The sequence below is a fragment of the Caretta caretta genome, chromosome 11 (assembly GCF_965140235.1).
Source record: "Caretta caretta isolate rCarCar2 chromosome 11, rCarCar1.hap1, whole genome shotgun sequence".
Taxonomy (NCBI): domain Eukaryota; kingdom Metazoa; phylum Chordata; order Testudines; family Cheloniidae; genus Caretta; species Caretta caretta.
The window spans coordinates 43,545,114-43,562,523 of NC_134216.1; the positions used below are offsets into that span (position 1 = coordinate 43,545,114).

The following is a 17,410-nucleotide window of genomic DNA, read 5'->3' on the forward strand; positions in this document are numbered from 1 at the left end:
GTAATGCATTGCATTCGCAGTAAAAATACTGATTAGTATGAATTAATCCATCTCATATATGTATTAAAAGGCGTTTAGATATGTTGTTTTAAAAAGTTCTCATAACCCTGGATGTCATACTTAAAAACAAACACCAGCAAGCAATGTTTTGCAGCCTTTCAAACAAATAAGCTCGCTTTGATTTAAATAACATTTATTTTACATGACCAAACACAATAAATAACGTAATATACAAAGCTTTATAATTATTGCACATTTGTAAAATATTTTACAGTGAGTTCATACAGCCAGCAATATTTAAAGCACGAAGACTTTATTTACAGATTCATACAATAATCAGGTCCAAAGGACCTAACATAAAACGAATTTATGTTAATTTTACCAACCAGCATCCTTATCGATCATTTGATAGACATCTGTCTATCTATCCGTATTTTGGAAAAATGTAAACATTTATTGCCAAAATATTCGTATATACCATCCAATACGTGTGATCATAACAAATCCAACAATCGAAAAGGTAAAGCTGGTAATAGAGTGCCATGTTTTGGTCTATTTTATTTTGCTTTAAATTATATATTAATAAAAAATTTAAATATAAACTCAGTGAACAACAGCTGGTATAATCAATTTTTACATAAGTAGTCTTGCTATTTATTTTACAAAATGAAAAAAATTACGCATTAGGTATTTCCTATTTTAGTTTAACGTCCTCTAAACATTAAATGAACACATCTTGTCAGGAATCCACCCCAGGAGTCTTGGGATATTCCCTGCCCTACCCTCCCTCCCACCGAAGAAATCTGTCCCATTTGACAAAAATCTACTATTTATGTTCACTGAACAAAACAGGATAGCCAAATTATTTCCTGAAAGTCCATTATTGGTATATGAAAAAAATCCAGTGTCTTAAAAATAGAAGTATTTCGGGACACTTATTTCAAATATATATAATAGAGAAATTTTGTGTGTGTGTGTGTATGTGTGTGTGTGTACACACGGGGCCTAAACAAGCAAGAGCAAGTTAGATGAAGGCTTCAACCCTTCAGAAAAATCTCATTATGTGAAGAGTGAAGTGGCTCTGTAGGGAGTATTATGGAAATATCTGGGTTTGATTTAATGAGGCTCTTCACATTGGTGGAATATCAACTTAACAGAGAAAAGTCTACCCGGGGCGCTCAAGTTACCAAAATGAAAATTGGCAATTGAGATGATAAGAACGTGGCTTTCTTGTGCGAAATCACTTCAGGTAACAGATATAACATTAAATAACATACATTCTATGCACCAAGAACAATGTTTTATGTACCAAGTCTCTTATCTGTCTCTTCTAATGACTTCCCTTAGCGGGTTGTTAGTACTTGACAGCAGGTCTCTGCGCGGGGAACTTTTTTCCAATTCCACATTCAAAGGAGGTCCATCAGAGAACATGATTGGCAATTTTCGTCATAATCTGCACATTATTAGCATCAGAATTGACATGGCAGTAACACTGGTGGTTTTTGATGTGCCTTTCTTCAAGTTCAAGGAAGTCCCTCCAGTAGCAGTGGCTTGCTATGGCAGGTCTCAGTTATCCAGTGGTGGTTTTTCAGAGGCAAAGGCGTGATAAACATGTGTGGGAAATAAATCCAAGAGCCGTTTTACCAAAGAAAAGAAACAGAAAAACATTAAACTGAGAGAAGTACCTAAGGTCAATGCTTCAGGACAGCATCCTATACCTAGAGAGATTCAAGTATTTCCCAGATCGCGTGGATTATGGTAGTTGGAAAGCATGAGTTTAAAACTGCCTCTCTGACTCGTATAGAGCATCCTGTCAATCTCACTCTTCCCTTCCCTTTACCGGCCCATCCACAGCAGCCTCATTAGCTACCGCTCTTTTCTGTACATAACATAGGCGAGGCATTTCCAATTGATTCGAACTAAAACGAAATCAGAATAAAACAGAAACACTTTTCTCTTCTGTTGACACCCCCCCCCCCCCGCCCCCAATTTCCAGACGGACGTGGTAGCAGGCTTCACTCAGTCCCTAGGCCAAATTCCCCTTGCGCAGGGGGTGAGGTTTGGCTCGGGACCGACCGAGGGCGGCGGGGGTTGGGCCCAGCAAGGAGAACAGAAGCTTTGCACCCAGTGACACCCGCGCAATTCCCCCGGGGAGTGGCGCCCAGGGCAGCCTTTGGCCCCTGCGCCGCGCTGTCCTGCAAACCCCGCCCCGGGGGCCTGCAGGCAGTCCCGCGCCCGGCGCTGGGCCCCGCGGGCCGTGCAGGGGAATGTCAGGGCGGGGCCCTGCCCACCGCCCCCCGGCTCGTGTCTCCGCCAAAGCTGGGGGGAGGGGGGGGCGGCGGGTGAACGGTACAAAAATAGAAGGAACTTTTCCAGAGCCCGGCTGCGGGCCCCCCTCCCCCGCCCCTTAGAAACGGGTCGCCCCCGGCTGCGGGCGGGGTAGTTATCTGGTGAGCGGCGCCTCCTCCCGCTGGTCCGGGGAGGCGCCCGCGGTTTTGCTCAGCACGGCCGCCGAGTAGGGCAGGAAGCCGCTCTCCGCCCGCTGCGAGGCCGCCGTGCAGGGGAAATCCGAGCCGGAGCCGCGCGAGCCCAGCGCCGCGGCCGCCGCCGCCGCCGTCTGGCTGCTGTGACAGCTGAGGCAGGAGCAGGCCGCCGAGCCGGCCGGGGGCGCCGAAGAAGCCGCGGCCGCCGCCGCCGCCGCCGCCACCGCCGCGCTGCTGTTGAGCCCGGCCGCGGCGGCGGGGGCCTGGTAGAGGCCCGGGTGGCGGAAGCCGCAGAGCAGCTCCGGGCGGGAGTAGGGGTGCGAGAGGGCGCGGAAGGTGTCCAGCGGCCGGATGGAGGTGGCGAAGGGCGAGGCGGCGGCCGCTCCGGAGGCGGCCGCAGCCGCGGCGGCCGCCGTCACCCCGACGTGGGGGTAGTAGTGCAGCGGCACGTGGGAGTGGAAGGGGTAGGGCAGGCTGCCCGTGGCCGCCGCGTGAGTCATCATGTAGGTGTAGAAGCTGGGGTCAGCCGGGTGGGGCCAGGACATGGCCAGGCGCTGCCGCTTGTCCTTCATCCGTCTGTTCTGGAACCACACCTGGCGGGAGCGGGAGACACAACACACAGGCCGGCCTTAGACAGCAGCGCAGCCGCGGCGCCGGACACGAGGCCGGCTCCCGCCAAGCCCTGCTCCGGCCGCGGGCTGCAGCAGCTCCCGAGCAGGGCATGGCCGTGCCGGGCACGCTCCCCTCCCAGGACCCACCCCCGCTGCTTAGCCTGCCTGTGACTTATTTATTAAGTGTCCTCCTGGTTTGCTACCTAAAAACCTCCCTCCAAATTCGCACACCCACAAAACCCGCTGACATCAGAGAGGGTTAAAGCTGTCAGGAATTAAAAATGAAAGTGGCTCCTTTGAAGGAACCCAGCTGCTTTTATGGGGAAGCTTTTCTGTTTGCTTTTTGTTAATTGCACGGGGTTTGCACACGGCAAAATATTGTTTGCGTTTTGTTTTTAAAAGCAGCCGTACAAATGAAATTCCGAGTTGCTAACGCTGCAGCCTTGCTTCTGCCCTGTAACAATGGGCATTTGCATCTGCCTTCCGCTTTAGCATCCTTGCTTTATATTATTTTCTAGAGCTACTTTCAGGAAAGGAACATTCCAAACATACAGATCTTTCTGAAGCATGAAGGAGAGCGCTTAAGATTCGCCCTCTGTAACGGAGCAGCTTGTTTTCTTGTCTCAAGCTTTTTGGTTCTCCACTGCCTCTTTGTAATGTGCTATAAGTAACCACATTATTTAAAATAATCCAACCAAAAGAGATTTCACCCGAATAAATCACTGAAATGCTTTGTGCCAGTCAGACACTAAATCCGTTTTAAATAATACAGCATTTGTCTTTCAAGTGCTTTTGTCCGAAATGGGAGAAATAGAATTTTTATTATATTGACGTGTCCAATTCCTCTGCTTCATTTTTTTGGTAAATATCATCGTTTGTTTCCTTTTTAACGTGCAAAGGCAATACAAATTGACAAGGAAAATTAAAAACAAATAAAAAAGTTTCAACCCAGAGAAACAAACAAACCCAACAGGAAAGACAAGACCGGATGTTCTTTAACCAAAAGCCATAGCTAAAAATAGCTAAGAAACCGTGGTGGGAATTATGCAACACTATTTATTTTTATGTTCTATTGTTATGTTATCATTGGATTTATTCTTTTGCCATACAGGAGGAAAGTATAAGCCACTGCATTTTCCTGTCAGTAAGAAGCACCTATTTAGCCGGGAATTGGGCTCGATCTCACATTTTAAGCTCCCAGACAGCACAAAAGCACCAAAATCCACATCGAGTGTACTAGCCCCGCGTTTGTAGCGCTTCAGCTGAGATACCTTGATGGTGGTCTCAGGGAGGTTGAGCGCTGCGGCCAGTTCGCACCTCCTGGGCCGAGACACATAGTTCTCCCGGTAGAACTCCTTCTCTAGCCTGGCTATCTGCTCCCTGGTGAAGGCGGTGCGGTACCTTCTCACCTGGTCAGCCCCAGAGCCGGAGCTGCCCAGTGCGTTGCTGCTGCTGTGCAGGCTGGTTAAACTCGAACCTGAGGACGAGGTGGTGGTAGTAGGAGCTGAGCTGCTTTCTGAATAGCCTGGCAAACAAGCAAGCAAATTGTGAAATAAAGATTTGTTCCTCTGGATGTGTTTGCGTGTATTAAATAAAGCAGGAGGTAACGTTACCAGTCTGGCTGTGAACTCTGATAATTAATGCTAGCTGTCATTGTTACAAATTGCTGCTGTTAATAGAATCAATAAAGTTTTTTTTAAATCACTTCATAACGAAATTATTCTAAGTAAATTAGGCATTTTAGTAATTATAGAATTCTAGCTCCTGCAGCCAATTAGCCAAGTAGGAGTACATATGCAGAGCACAATTTTAGAGATGTGGTACCGCTCTCATACTGCGGTGATCGGATAACTCTCATCTGTGAATCAGCTTTAACAGCTACATGAGCCTTCCTTATTTTCGTTTGAGAGGCACAAAATAAGTGCAGCCATAAACAAAGATATGTCTTGCGTTATGGTGTAGCTTGCTTTTCTTTTGACACATTTGACAAAACGCATCTACTATTGCCCCAAAGAAATCCATTGATTATTCTCTTATTACACTCCCCAATGAAAATAATTCACCAAATTTATTTCAAACCTGGTACGATGGGGAGATTTTAATAGTCAGCGTTATCAGAGATTGAAAGTGAACAATGGCCAATTATTATTAGTGTGAATACACAATGACACATTTTATACGTACAAAGACAAATACACACATATACTTAGATACATAGTTTCTACTATCTATACACTCAATTTACTCCATGTATGTATATTTGTATAGCTGGAGAAATACAGACAGATCTGCAGAACGAGAGAAACTATATAAATACATATATATAGTTCTATATATGGGAGAAAGAGAGCGATTTCCATGAATATATAGAGACACTTGGCTATATAAACACTGTTTAGTGTATCTTGTGTATCGTGATAACACAGGAAAAATAATTGTGCACCGTTTTAGCAGTGATTTTACTGAATACAGAGCGCTATTTCCACAGGCTAACAAGTTTAATCAAATAACGGTACCGTTTAGATCGAGAGGATAAAATAATATTTACCTTTGTTATTGTTTTCCTTCAGCTGGGAGGAACTCAGGCTAGTTGGGGAGCGGAGTGCTGAACAGCCCACCTCCACATCACTGTTCATATCTGCCTCTTGAGCAACTTCTGAATAATGACTAATTTTCTTCCTGCTTTCCGACGGAGCAATTTCGGAGGAGACGTTGCTTTCACTGTTCTGATGTTGAAGATTGAATAAAGTGTCTATTTCAAATTTGCCTTTGGCAGGGATGTCCCCTATAGTGCTATGCAGAGAGGCGGAAGTTAGTCTAGGGCTGAGGCGACTAGTGTGTTGAGAATTTTCAAGGGCCTCCAGCACTGCATTTCCAGCTGAGTCTGACAAATTCGAGAGCCTTTTGCCAGCTGTAGGGCTGTGCAGACCTCTTTCCATCAGAATCATCTCTTTTCTTATTCTTTCCATCATCTCAGCTTTATAAAAAATGTCAAAGTTGCAGGGTTGGTCCTGTACTAATGATGAGCTGCAGCAGGGGCTAATTCACATTCAGCCCGGCAAGTGATATTATTATCTCTTTTTGAGGGAGGCGTAAAAATTGTGGGATGCCAAAGCGAGGGAATGACTGGTCAAAATGACCCATACATCCTTTCTAGCCCGAAATGTCATTCATCAAAAAGTAGTGCTCGTCATTAAGGTAGGAATGACGCTGTTCGAATAATCATTTATTGTAACAGGTTTATAAGCAAATAAACACAAGCTTCTGTCAGTGGATAATGAAGGCAGCTTCTGAGCAGACAAATATATCCAGGTAGAAAGAAAGAAAGACAAGAAGTGAAGAGTAAAGCTCTTGTCCTTAGCGTGATCAGATCTTGCTTGAATTGCTCTGGGGTTTGGCCTCTGGGGTGAAATTGACAGTCTGATTAATAAAATGAGCTGTGCAACATTTCCCCCTTCATTTAGGTGCATCATTATGCTCTGATTTTTGTTTTGTTGCCTTTTAGGTCCTAATGATGCAGCTTCTTTCTCGTTTGTCCTCGGACAGAACTACGTGTTAAATAATAGATAATGTTTTATATGTCTAAGAGCGGATTTTAGATCGCAACAAGAGGAAACGTTGGAAGAGGACCTGCGGACTGAGACTACCCTTCCTCTGTATTTTATTTACTTTTACTTTCCAGTTAAGAATGCACTGGTACTTTTTATTTAGGAATTTTACTAGCACACACCCCAACCAGCCCCATACACGCAAACCTTATGCTGAGACTTTTAAAAACTATCGCTGCTGGTACGTAGCAGTTTAAGTGCATCTACCACAGCAGCCTGCAAATGGATTTATTGTAATCCGGGGTGAAAGGGGGGGGGGGTCTATTAGTATATTTTCCTCGTTACATCCTTAAATATGGTGTCCTTTTTACTTTCTATACTCTTGTTTATTGTCGGAGCTAGTCTACGATTTTTCCCCCCTCTTGGGAAAATATTCTCTGTTGTGCAATTTGATGGCAAAAATGTCCAAATAACGTTAAATGCATTCATGATTTAAAGCACCGTACTGCAGCACTGTCATTTCATTCTCTAGACAGGTTTCTTTTTACACCCTCCCCCCGAAAAGCGAAGCATTTTAAAATCTATATAGATATAATGACTTGATTTTAGTATTTCAAAGGCATCAAATATTAGTAAAGACATGCTCCTCATCGTCATTCTTTCGCCAAGGTTACCTGTGGCTTAGTTAGCTGAGCTGTCCGTTGTTTTCCGGGTTGATCCGGAGTAAAATGTCTTGTGCTGTAAGGGACACGGGCTAGCAAGCTTAGTAGACGTGACTATTGGAAAGTCTCTCCTCAGTGATAACTTTGATAGTAATAATGACGCTGATGGCAACCATTTAAACGAAGATAAATCCTTTGTCATTAGCATCTCTGGAGTACTCTTCAATAACTACCCAATCTCTACTTTCTGAGAGATTTTTTTCTACCCACATAGTGAAGTTTTAGATCCCGAGTTTCTGAATTTGATCAGGTATAGAAATATTCCAACGTTTCCTGTGATTACATAGGATTTTTTTTTTTTTTTTTTTTTTTTTTTTGCCAAGCGAGGCGCTTCCTTGTAATGGTAAAGTCACATCTCCTAAGTTCTTATGCTCTCGCTTATGATTCATACTTGAAAAACGGGATTCTTGTCGGCTTTTTAAGAACGTATTAAAAGTCTCCCTAAACATCCCATGAAATATTTAGGAAACATTCTAGGCATTGTTTATAAAATCCAGCATTCTATTAATCAGAGTTTTACATCAGTTCTTTGAAACGTGAATTTAGCTGCAGTTTGGTGTCCTATGTTTTACAGCCCCAAACCAGACAGAAGTAAATATCAACTTTTCACTAACCGTAGGGAGCTTTGAGCAGTGTGCTTAGACTTAGATAAGAAAAACATATATTGTAATAGGAGGAATGTAAACGTCAAAGCCCTTTATATTGCCAGCACAATCCAAGAGCACACTTTCTGAAACTATATTTCTCCATAAATAATTTTAAACCCGTAAGAGATGGTGATATATTTGCCTTTCTTACCCCAATATAACTGGTGACAAAGCGGTATCTTCTGTTTTATCAGGAGAGAGCACAATTTCCTACACCATTATTTATTGAAAAGATACAGGTTTCAGAGTAACAGCCGTGTTAGTCTGTATTCGCAAAAAGAAAAGGAGTACTTGTGGCACCTCAGAGACTAACCAATTTATTTGAGCATAAGCTTTCGTGAGCTACAGCTCACTTCATCGGATGCATTCAGTTGTCTGACAGTCTCCATAGGCTATCCTGTTATTAAAATGCTATAAGGACAGCAGCTCCCTGAGATTAAACAATTCTGAACAGAAGAGTGACGATGTACATATTGGGCTCTGTTTGTAGGTACTGTAAACACTGCCTCACTTGAATTCAAAAACTTCTCTATTATTGACTATAGATGGGTGATCCAGACTGTAACCAAACTTTCCATCGCAAAAGGAACTGGTCCCAGTTAAATACAGACTTATGTTTTGCCAGTTGAAATAATGATTATGCAAAATACCCCTCCTAAATATAGATCTGAAAGCCTATTTCGTCCAGATTGAGTAGTGCCTTACCAGTTATAGGAGGGGAAACGGAAGTCTGTGGGTTGCTTTATTGCTGTCGTTTGGCGCCCCCGTCTGTTTTCTTAAATACTTTAACTGGGTTAGTATCTTTTTCCCCCTTTTTTTAAAACCACAGCTAGACACCACATCTCCAACACACTTACATCTGAACACTACCAAATCCAGTAGAGCTTTATATTCCAAAAATGTTACTGCACCACTAAAAGGAAAATAATTGTTTTATGGTATATTGCAGGTGAAATAGGGTACTACAAAACGTCCAATGTGAAAAATATGTTATACACAAGGTCGACTGTGCCTTAATTACCTTAATTAGTGTTTTGTTACATTGTGCACCTTTTAAATAATATTAATACTTCAGTTTAAAACAAAAACAATCAGCACAATACAATTAATCATTCCTCTCAAAAATGGATATCCACTAATAAACTAGTTGTTTGATATTTATATTCTTAGAAAACTAGATTGATATATTTTATAAATGTTTATAGTTTTTCTTTTAATAATGAGTGCAATCTAGAAAACTTTCAACACATATTTAAAGGGTTGTATCAGCGAGGGAATGTAAAGAAAGTGATATAGATCGATGAAAATAGATGAGTTTTTGCTACCCTGTTTACTCAGTTGTTCTTATAAGCTTTAACTAGCTGCATAGGCCGACAGCCAAAATATTTTATTTTATCTTGAGAGTTGTTACTTATGATATCAAATAATATTTTGATCATGTCTGTTAAATCTTCACTGAAAGAGAAATTCATATGAAATCGACCGAAATCTCAACCACTTTTTAACTAGTTTTAAGGTGTTCTAGGGAACACCGGCTAAATATTTGGGTTTTTTTCTTAACTTTGGGTGTTCAGAGGTAAATTGTAAAATATTATTATTATTGCAGGTAACATACAACGTGTAGATGCACTGTTTCAGGTGGGAGCTCGCAAAAAACTTCTGGTTGCATATGTCTATATTGTCTCTCAAATAACCAAAGGCCCGATGTTGCAGTTGATATCACCCAGGTATCTATAGGAGGACCCAGGCTCAAGTAGATAATGATCCGTGAGCTTTGCCCAATTATTATTAAAAGTGATTGGTGAAAAAGAGAATTTTCAGGTGAATTTGTAGGTGAAATGGTCTGATGAGATCTAACGTTATTATACAGTGTCGCTTTGCCCTTGACTTGACTACTCACAACATGAAACTAGAGCCTGTTTGCTTCATTTACTTATAGATCTATAGCGAATTATAGGAAGGCTGGTTTTAAGAAGAAAAAAAACAAGCTGAGATTTATTGCACTAAGACAATTATACCTGAAAGTTTGAGTTAAGATAACAGGTTCACTTTCTGTGGGAATCCTCTTCCCTCCTTTGTAGTAAAAAATATATATAAACTCAGATATTTCACTCTTGCAAGCTAGAAAGTCCGGTTCTGTTAATCAAGGAAACAATACAGTTCAAATTTACATTATTAATCTGCACTCTGAGTCTCCACAGAAAAACGTGTAGAGCCATCTAGTGACAGAGCTGGGATACTACATCGTACGATATAATCATGGGAAATGCTGAATGGTGCAAACTTGAGAGAAATTCTCTCTCTGCTTACACCTCCAACTCTGCAAAAACTGGAAGCCATTTAATATTGTTGCTGAAGACTTGCTGCTGGGTACAGCAGCTGCCTGGAGTTTTACTGGAGACATCAGTGCTTTCTATGAGCCCATATTCTTCTCCTGTATACAAAGAAATAATTTAAGTACAAATATCCATACATACACCTCCATATATAAATATACTTATATTTATTCTACTTCCTTATGAGAGAATTATTATGTAGGAGGACTCTAGCATAGTTGTCTAATCACTTGTGCTTTTAAAAATATTTCACTGCCGTCGTAAATATACAACTTGATTACAACTCAAAGAAAGCTTTGAGCACCATATATTACAAAGTTAATAACATTGTGTCTTTTTGTGGCTAGCTTCACGAATGGGACGTATGTTGCGAAGTTCAGCTGATAACATTTTATGTGATGTAAAAAGTTATTCCGGTTTAAACCGAACCGTTTATCAGTTCCCTGCAGCGACCTGTATGCAACGCCAGCACGAGTTATGATTCTAAATACTGGCTGGGACTTATGAAAGATTTTATACCCGTTTATGGGGGACTCGAGGGGGGGACATGTTAAACACTCACGTTTGCTTAAAAGTCTGCTTGGATTTTGTAGAGGCCACTGTGCAGAGTGATACTTTTCAATGTTCTGAAGCTTAGGGGACTGGACTCGGTGACCTCTGAAGGTCCTTTACACAGGCTTACATTTCTATGAGTCTGTGAAAATGTATCTTTCAAACATCAGAGTTAATTGACTTGCTAAATCAAGTTCTGGGCATCCATAAGACAGATTTGGAAAACATATTTTAACAAATATCCTTACCTGGCAATTAAGCCTTTTCTTTATTGCAATTGTTTCAATTTCTACTAGTTCTTTTTGTTGAGTTGGAAGAAAAAGAAACACAGAAAATAAACACTGTTGGTCTACTTAGTCACTAAAAACATAAGCTGGTTAACATTAAACAAAAAAATCTAGCGAGGATTGGAGAAGGTAGCTGTTGAAATATTACTAATCTCCTTATTTTGTGTACGAGCTGTTCAGGCTGAACCCAAAAGTGCAAAGTTCCTTGGTTTGTTTGGTATGGTTTTGTTTTCTGCAGCAAACTATAGCAATATACCGTGACTTCAGAAGGGCAATCGAAATAAAGAAATAAATTTAAAATATAGCTCAGAGAAGAGGACGACGTTACCAAAGCCAGATCCCACGGAAGCCTGGAAAGAGGTAAAAGAAGGGGGTGGCGGAAGGACGAGGGTGTGTTTGCTGGGCAGACGGAAAAGGGAGGTGAAAGAGAGTGGCACAGCAATTGCTCAATCCGTATGTTTAATTAGGACAAAGATTTGATTACTATAGTAGATTTTTCCGAAGATTTTTGAGGACATGAGATAATTTCAAAATCATAAAATGCGGCATAATTCTTTATGGGAAGAGCTCAGTAACTTTCCTGCATGATGTGCTTGCAGATATCTAGTTAATTTATTATACTGATGCCCGTATTATTTCTAAATGGAAAATTTCATACAGATATGATGTTAACTATGCACACACTTACTATACACTAGAGGGAAGGAAAATTATTCTGTAACGTTCTGGAGCAAATGAAAACATCCATTATTACGATCTACTAACAAGTTTCAAAGTTGTCAGTTGCCACTACCTTCTAAAATACTTTTTCACAATAAATGAAGGAGATCAGGAATCGTTTTAGAATACTTTATTATCAAAGTGTAATATTACACAGAAGCAAGCATTAATTAGTCTAGATTCTTGTTCTACACCTAAGTGTACCACATAGTTAAAACAACAAATCTTAACACATGTAAACTGGGTGTGTATTTTCAGACATTATAAAGAGACTGTGACTTGTGAGCTCATTATTTTTATTCACATTCATAATATCCTGTTCGTGCAAAGCGTGAGAGTAAGGCAATGCTGTGTTTTTACACACCTCACAAAATGGCGTATTACTGAGTTTCAATTATTGATCCCAAACCACTGTTCAGGGACATAGTCTCACTGGGCATGGAATCATAGAACACTCATTGAGGCGAAAGTGGTCTTTGGTGTTATTTTGCGCTAAGACATAATTACAAATTAATTTGCTTTGATGTAAGAGGGCTAAGCGGACAAGAAACTTCATACTTTCAGTTTCTTTTTTTATTAAACACATTTTTTATATTTTTGTGACAGGAAAGATCATTACAGTATACTTATTGGCTAGAAGAACTACAGTACGAGATACAAACAGAAAATTGCACATGGCCAGTGCAATACACGTTTTCGATCTTAAATATTGTATATTTTAGTTAAGAATCCATGGGAAAGCTGAATTCAGTTAACTAAAGGAATGAGTCTTTACTTGTATCCTTAGGATCCACTTCCCTAATTAGGTACCATTTTATATCCTGGGAACAAATACTGAGTCGGCTTATAATTGAGTGAAATACGTAGCCCTGTCTGGTTTATTTATTTGACTTCTTACCTGATTATGAAAGATTAAGAGTAATTAAGTGGTTGGAGCTAATGAACAAGAACTTGTGTTTGCCAGGCGGTTGTTATTGTGATTATTGGCACCAGTTTGTCATTCCTCACCCCACTTCCAGAAACTGCCAAATATTATTAGACTTGCTACAAAACTAAAAGACCTGCGATTACTGCGAAGCGGTTCGCTTTCTCATTCAACTCACTTAAGCCACTGTTAATAAAGAGAGATCATAGTTTTTATATAAAATACCCCAACGGGCTTATGATCCTTGGTTGTTATTATCAATGCAAATTGCATTTCAAAACAAAATCATGTCAAATATTAATTTCGCTTTCCATAACCTGTCCTTTTCCTTGAATCTTCTACTGTGTTGTTTTGTGTGTGTGTGTGTGTGTTAAGCATTCAAAACATTTCTGTTATCATTTTAATTTTAAAAAATCCTCTTCCTTTTACTTCGGAGAAGCTTCCCTGTAGTAACTTGTTGCATATTATGTCCAAGTGAGCGTGTTAAGTGTTTGCAACAAGTAAACCGAGAGCAAGAATGCTGAAAAGAGCCAGTCCAATAAGACTGAGATATGTTTATAGAACGTGATACATTTTAGGATCTTTGCACTACGGCAAGTTCAAAACTGACACAGCACTCGTGTCGATTAGACAATATAAAGATTTGCTACAGTCTTGGAAAGTTAACCCTAGAACCATAATAATAAGCAAACACGGCATTTTAACTTGTCAGTTTTACCACTAGATTAACTGACACTTCAAGAAAAAAGCCACATGTAATGAATCCCAGGTTTAACATCTTGTGCAGTACACAGACAGTGGATTTTAATGGCTATCGGCAATGATATAAGACCTGCCATTTATGTGTGCGTGTGTTTGTGTCTGTGATCTCACACACACGCATATATCTATATATGTTTATGCACTATACGTTTCAGAAATAACGTAAACAGCACTGTCATTTATATACCCTGTTAGAGCACATAGTAAGTTGCGTATATATATCTAGTATCTAAATGACAATAATAACAAAACCATGCAAAGTCTAATATTTCTTTATGATATATTAGAAAGATACTGCAAACTTCCGTGTAGCAATCATTAATAACTCAGAAATGTCAATACAGCTATTTAGGAAAGGAATGTTTACTTCTAAACTAAATGGTTATTTAAATGCATCCCCATTCTGTGCATTTAGCAGTAACCCTTCCAATATTGGAGTAGGATCATTAATTAAGACACTTTGGTTGCTAGTCATTAGCAACTTTCAATGACTTTGAGTCAGAATTTAAATAACCATATGAATCAATAATGAAGTAAGAAATAATCTCAAGTGTGAAGAACTGCAGTAAACACCGAGATATTCTGGACAATGACAATACATCTCCCCCCCCCCCCCCCGCCATTTCCTGCGCAATACGGTCAAATAGTTGGGGCGTTTGTTTGTTTGTTTGTTTGTTTGTTTGTTTGTTTGTTTGTTTGTTTCTTTCTTTCTTTCTTTCTTTCTTTCTTTCTTTCTTTCTTTCTTTCTTTCTTTCTTTCTTTCTTTTAAGCCTTTTGAACCGATGGAAGCTAGCCGGGAGATGAAAGCACCGCTGGTGCTGCAGAAAAGGGGGCCATAAACCCCCCCTCCCACTAGCGTGATCATCGCGTTTCGGAGTAAACGCCCGTGGATCCGAACAGTAAAATATGAATAAGTGAGGCAAGGGGACACGCCGGTCCCGGGCAGGGGCTGAGAGCTCTGAACTAGTTCAGGCGGCTGGAGGATCACATGCTCCTCGGCAGCCTATGAGGCGCCCTCGGACTCCAGCAAACTAATCTGGAGCAGGCCGCCCCCTCCCCCTGTTCCCCCTCCCAATCTGAAGTTAGTTTTTATAAACGTACCACAATGATCTAACCTGTTGGAGGCAATAACAATGTGCACCGTGCCTAGCCCGGGACCGAGCCGCAGCCAGGGATGTGCAAGGCCATGAGCAAAGCCGCGAGCTGGGAGATGGAAGGATTAAGAGGAGACGGGGTCGGCGGCGCCTCCAGTCAGTGCCGCAATTTTCTCTCGTCGCCCGTGTTCGGGGCGGCTCACTCGGGCCGCTCGGCGGCCGCCCCGGGGTTCGCGTACGCTGGGGGCCCGGAGCGCTCGGGCTCCGCGGCCCGCTCCGATCCGCCCTCCAAAGAGTGCCCGGGCTCCGCCGCTCCGCCGGCCGCCCCGGCGCTGGGCTACGGCTATCACTTTGGCAATGGATATTACAGCTGTCGGATGTCCCACGGGGTCGGGATTCAGCAGAACGCCCTGAAGTCTTCCCCCCATGCCTCCATTGGCGGCTTTCCCGTGGAAAAGTATATGGACGTCTCCAGTTTGGCCAGCACAAGCGTCCCCGCCAATGAAGTCTCCTCCCGGGCCAAGGAAGTGTCCTTTTACCAGGGCTACACCAACCCTTACCAGCACGTTCCTGGGTACATAGACATGGTCTCCACGTTCGGCTCTGGGGAGCCGAGGCACGAAACATACATCTCAATGGAGGGCTATCAGTCCTGGACTCTGGCTAATGGCTGGAACAGTCAGGTTTACTGCGCTAAAGACCAGTCCCAGAGCTCACATTTTTGGAAATCGCCCTTTCCAGGTACGCGAGGGAGAGCTTTGGTCTGAGTTTAATTTCCGCCCTGTGCTACACTCGCCGGCCTGGCGACCTGGTTACTCTGCGCACACAGCCCCCCGGCGCAGGGGGGAAATGTTGGTTAAGAATATCCCACTCTGTGTTTCCACCCTGTGTGGTAGACCCCAGAGCCCAGCTGTCCTAGCCTTATGGCTAGTTTTAAATGTGTTTGGATGATTGGACTTTTATTCACGTTTGCCTTTGCTGTTTTGGGAAGATGTGCCAATTGATGTCTGGAATGCTTGGGATTGTCTCTGATTCCGCCTAGCATTTAAGACTCGCCCCAGTGTAGTTAAGAAACTGCATACGGTGAGTGTGCCCATGCACAACACCACATGCAGACAGACACAGGGAAACACACACTAAGCAAAGTTCTCCGTGTACTTTACATACATGTAACTTAACTCAACCCCCCCCCCCAGCAAATGCACTGCTAAACTTTGCGGGCTCGCTACCACGCAGGCTTGGAAAGCGATGACAGACCATCAAGATTTTCGTGCTTTAATAACGTGTAAATAATGTGGGTGTGTAAATAATAATAAGCTGCAAACAGCCTAACATTATTTATTTTCCCATGAAAACCAGTGCCCAGCAAGTATCAGTTAAGATTTAAACGCCTGTAATAAAATTCTAATTTTTCGCATAATGTCTTTTACAATAGGGGATGTTGCACTAAACCAGCCAGATATGTGTGTCTACAGACGTGGAAGAAAGAAGCGAGTGCCATATACAAAACTGCAACTTAAAGAACTCGAGAATGAATATGCCATTAACAAGTTCATTAACAAGGACAAGAGGCGAAGGATATCCGCAGCCACAAACCTGTCTGAGAGACAAGTTACCATTTGGTTTCAGAATAGAAGGGTGAAGGATAAGAAAATAGTCTCAAAGCTGAAGGACAATGTTTCTTGATCTATTGGTTGTGGACAGTGATGGAAATATAAATGCAATTTACGATCAGCTAAAGACTTTTGGAAAGACTTGAAAATATATTTAATATTTTCCCCCCTTCCTATGGCGGCGAGATTTTGTGATTTGCTTTTAATTAATGTCAGCATTTTTCTCTGATCCGTGGAGAATGCTGCCAAAACTTGACTTTGTAGTTCTGTTTCTTTCTTCTTTTTTGTGTATTTTAATATCTTCTATTCCTCCCTCTAGGCCAGTATAAACGACTTTAAGTATGTTGATCAGTTACAATTATAATTTTCTTAAATACTTATCTGTTTTTTTTTCTGTAAAATTGTCTCTGAACAGCCGGGTGCCAAGACTGTCTGTTGTCATTTGGTATAATATATTTCACAACCACGCCGAATTTAAAAAAAAAATTAATGTAATGTAATTGGGGATTAAGAAATCATTACAACACTGTTCTCAGTCTAAAATAAAGTGAGCCCACCAGCATATACAGTGAGTGGTTGTTAATGTGAAAATAGCTACTTTTATGTTGTTGGGAGGTGGTTATTATTTTTTCAGAAAAAAATGTAATTTGGAGCCAGATTGGAACTAGAAAAACATATTTAACTTCAGCTGTTTCCATGACTGTCTGTATTCCACATTTTTTTTTGGATTTTACTTTGTAGTCATTTGCAGATTAATGATTTCATACTCCCTATTTTAAAGAATAACAAAATATTCTGTGCAGATGCATTCATTCGGATGCATCACATACAATTACTTCAAACAATACAGTTTTATAGGGTTATCATTTGCTCTTCATTAGTAAGATAGTCCGAAACAGATAAGTTTTATCAGTTTATAGCTAGCTAGTTAGCTGCATACTAGGAACACACAGTTAAATGGAATTCCAGTGTTTAATCATATTGCATATAGAGGACATGCTGTATAAAGGTGTGTATAAACGTTATGTGTATTTTTATATAATGTATTGGATGCCCTATTATCCTGTTTATCTGAACAAGCACAAGACTCTCCACCTTCACCCCATCATG

General features: G+C 41.4%; 2 protein-coding genes across 2 annotated transcripts; one reads left to right on the plus strand and one right to left on the minus strand.

Annotated features, from left to right (window-relative positions):
- Nucleotides 1-212: 212 nt before the first annotated feature.
- Nucleotides 213-6,355, minus strand: EVX2 (even-skipped homeobox 2). Its single transcript, XM_048869388.2, has 3 exons — nt 5,643-6,355; nt 4,366-4,619; nt 213-3,076 (listed from the first exon to the last, which is right to left on the minus strand). Exons 1-3 carry the CDS (start codon nt 6,064-6,066, stop codon nt 2,444-2,446), a joined length of 1,311 nt encoding a protein of 436 aa, XP_048725345.1. The 5' UTR covers nt 6,067-6,355; the 3' UTR covers nt 213-2,443.
- Nucleotides 6,356-14,803: 8,448 nt separating this feature from the next.
- On the plus strand, nt 14,804-16,373 carry HOXD13 (homeobox D13). The gene is made up of 2 exons (XM_048869925.1): nt 14,804-15,428; nt 16,123-16,373. Exons 1-2 carry the CDS (start codon nt 14,804-14,806, stop codon nt 16,371-16,373), a joined length of 876 nt encoding a protein of 291 aa, XP_048725882.1.
- Nucleotides 16,374-17,410: the final 1,037 nt, after the last annotated feature.

Excerpts from the sequence above, each read along its gene's own strand:
- EVX2 (XM_048869388.2), bottom strand. The coding sequence starts at position 6,066 with ATGATGGAAAGAATAAGAAAAGAGATGATTCTGATGGAAAGAGGTCTG. Across the intron at positions 4,620-5,642 it reads GAAGGAAAACAATAACAAAG|GCTATTCAGAAAGCAGCTCA; the intron begins GTAAATATTATT and ends CTTGTTTGCCAG. Across the intron at positions 3,077-4,365 it reads TCCCTGAGACCACCATCAAG|GTGTGGTTCCAGAACAGACG; the intron begins GTATCTCAGCTG and ends CGCTCCCGCCAG.
- HOXD13 (XM_048869925.1), top strand. The coding sequence starts at position 14,804 with ATGGAAGGATTAAGAGGAGACGGGGTCGGCGGCGCCTCCAGTCAGTGC. Across the intron at positions 15,429-16,122 it reads TTGGAAATCGCCCTTTCCAG|GGGATGTTGCACTAAACCAG; the intron begins GTACGCGAGGGA and ends CTTTTACAATAG.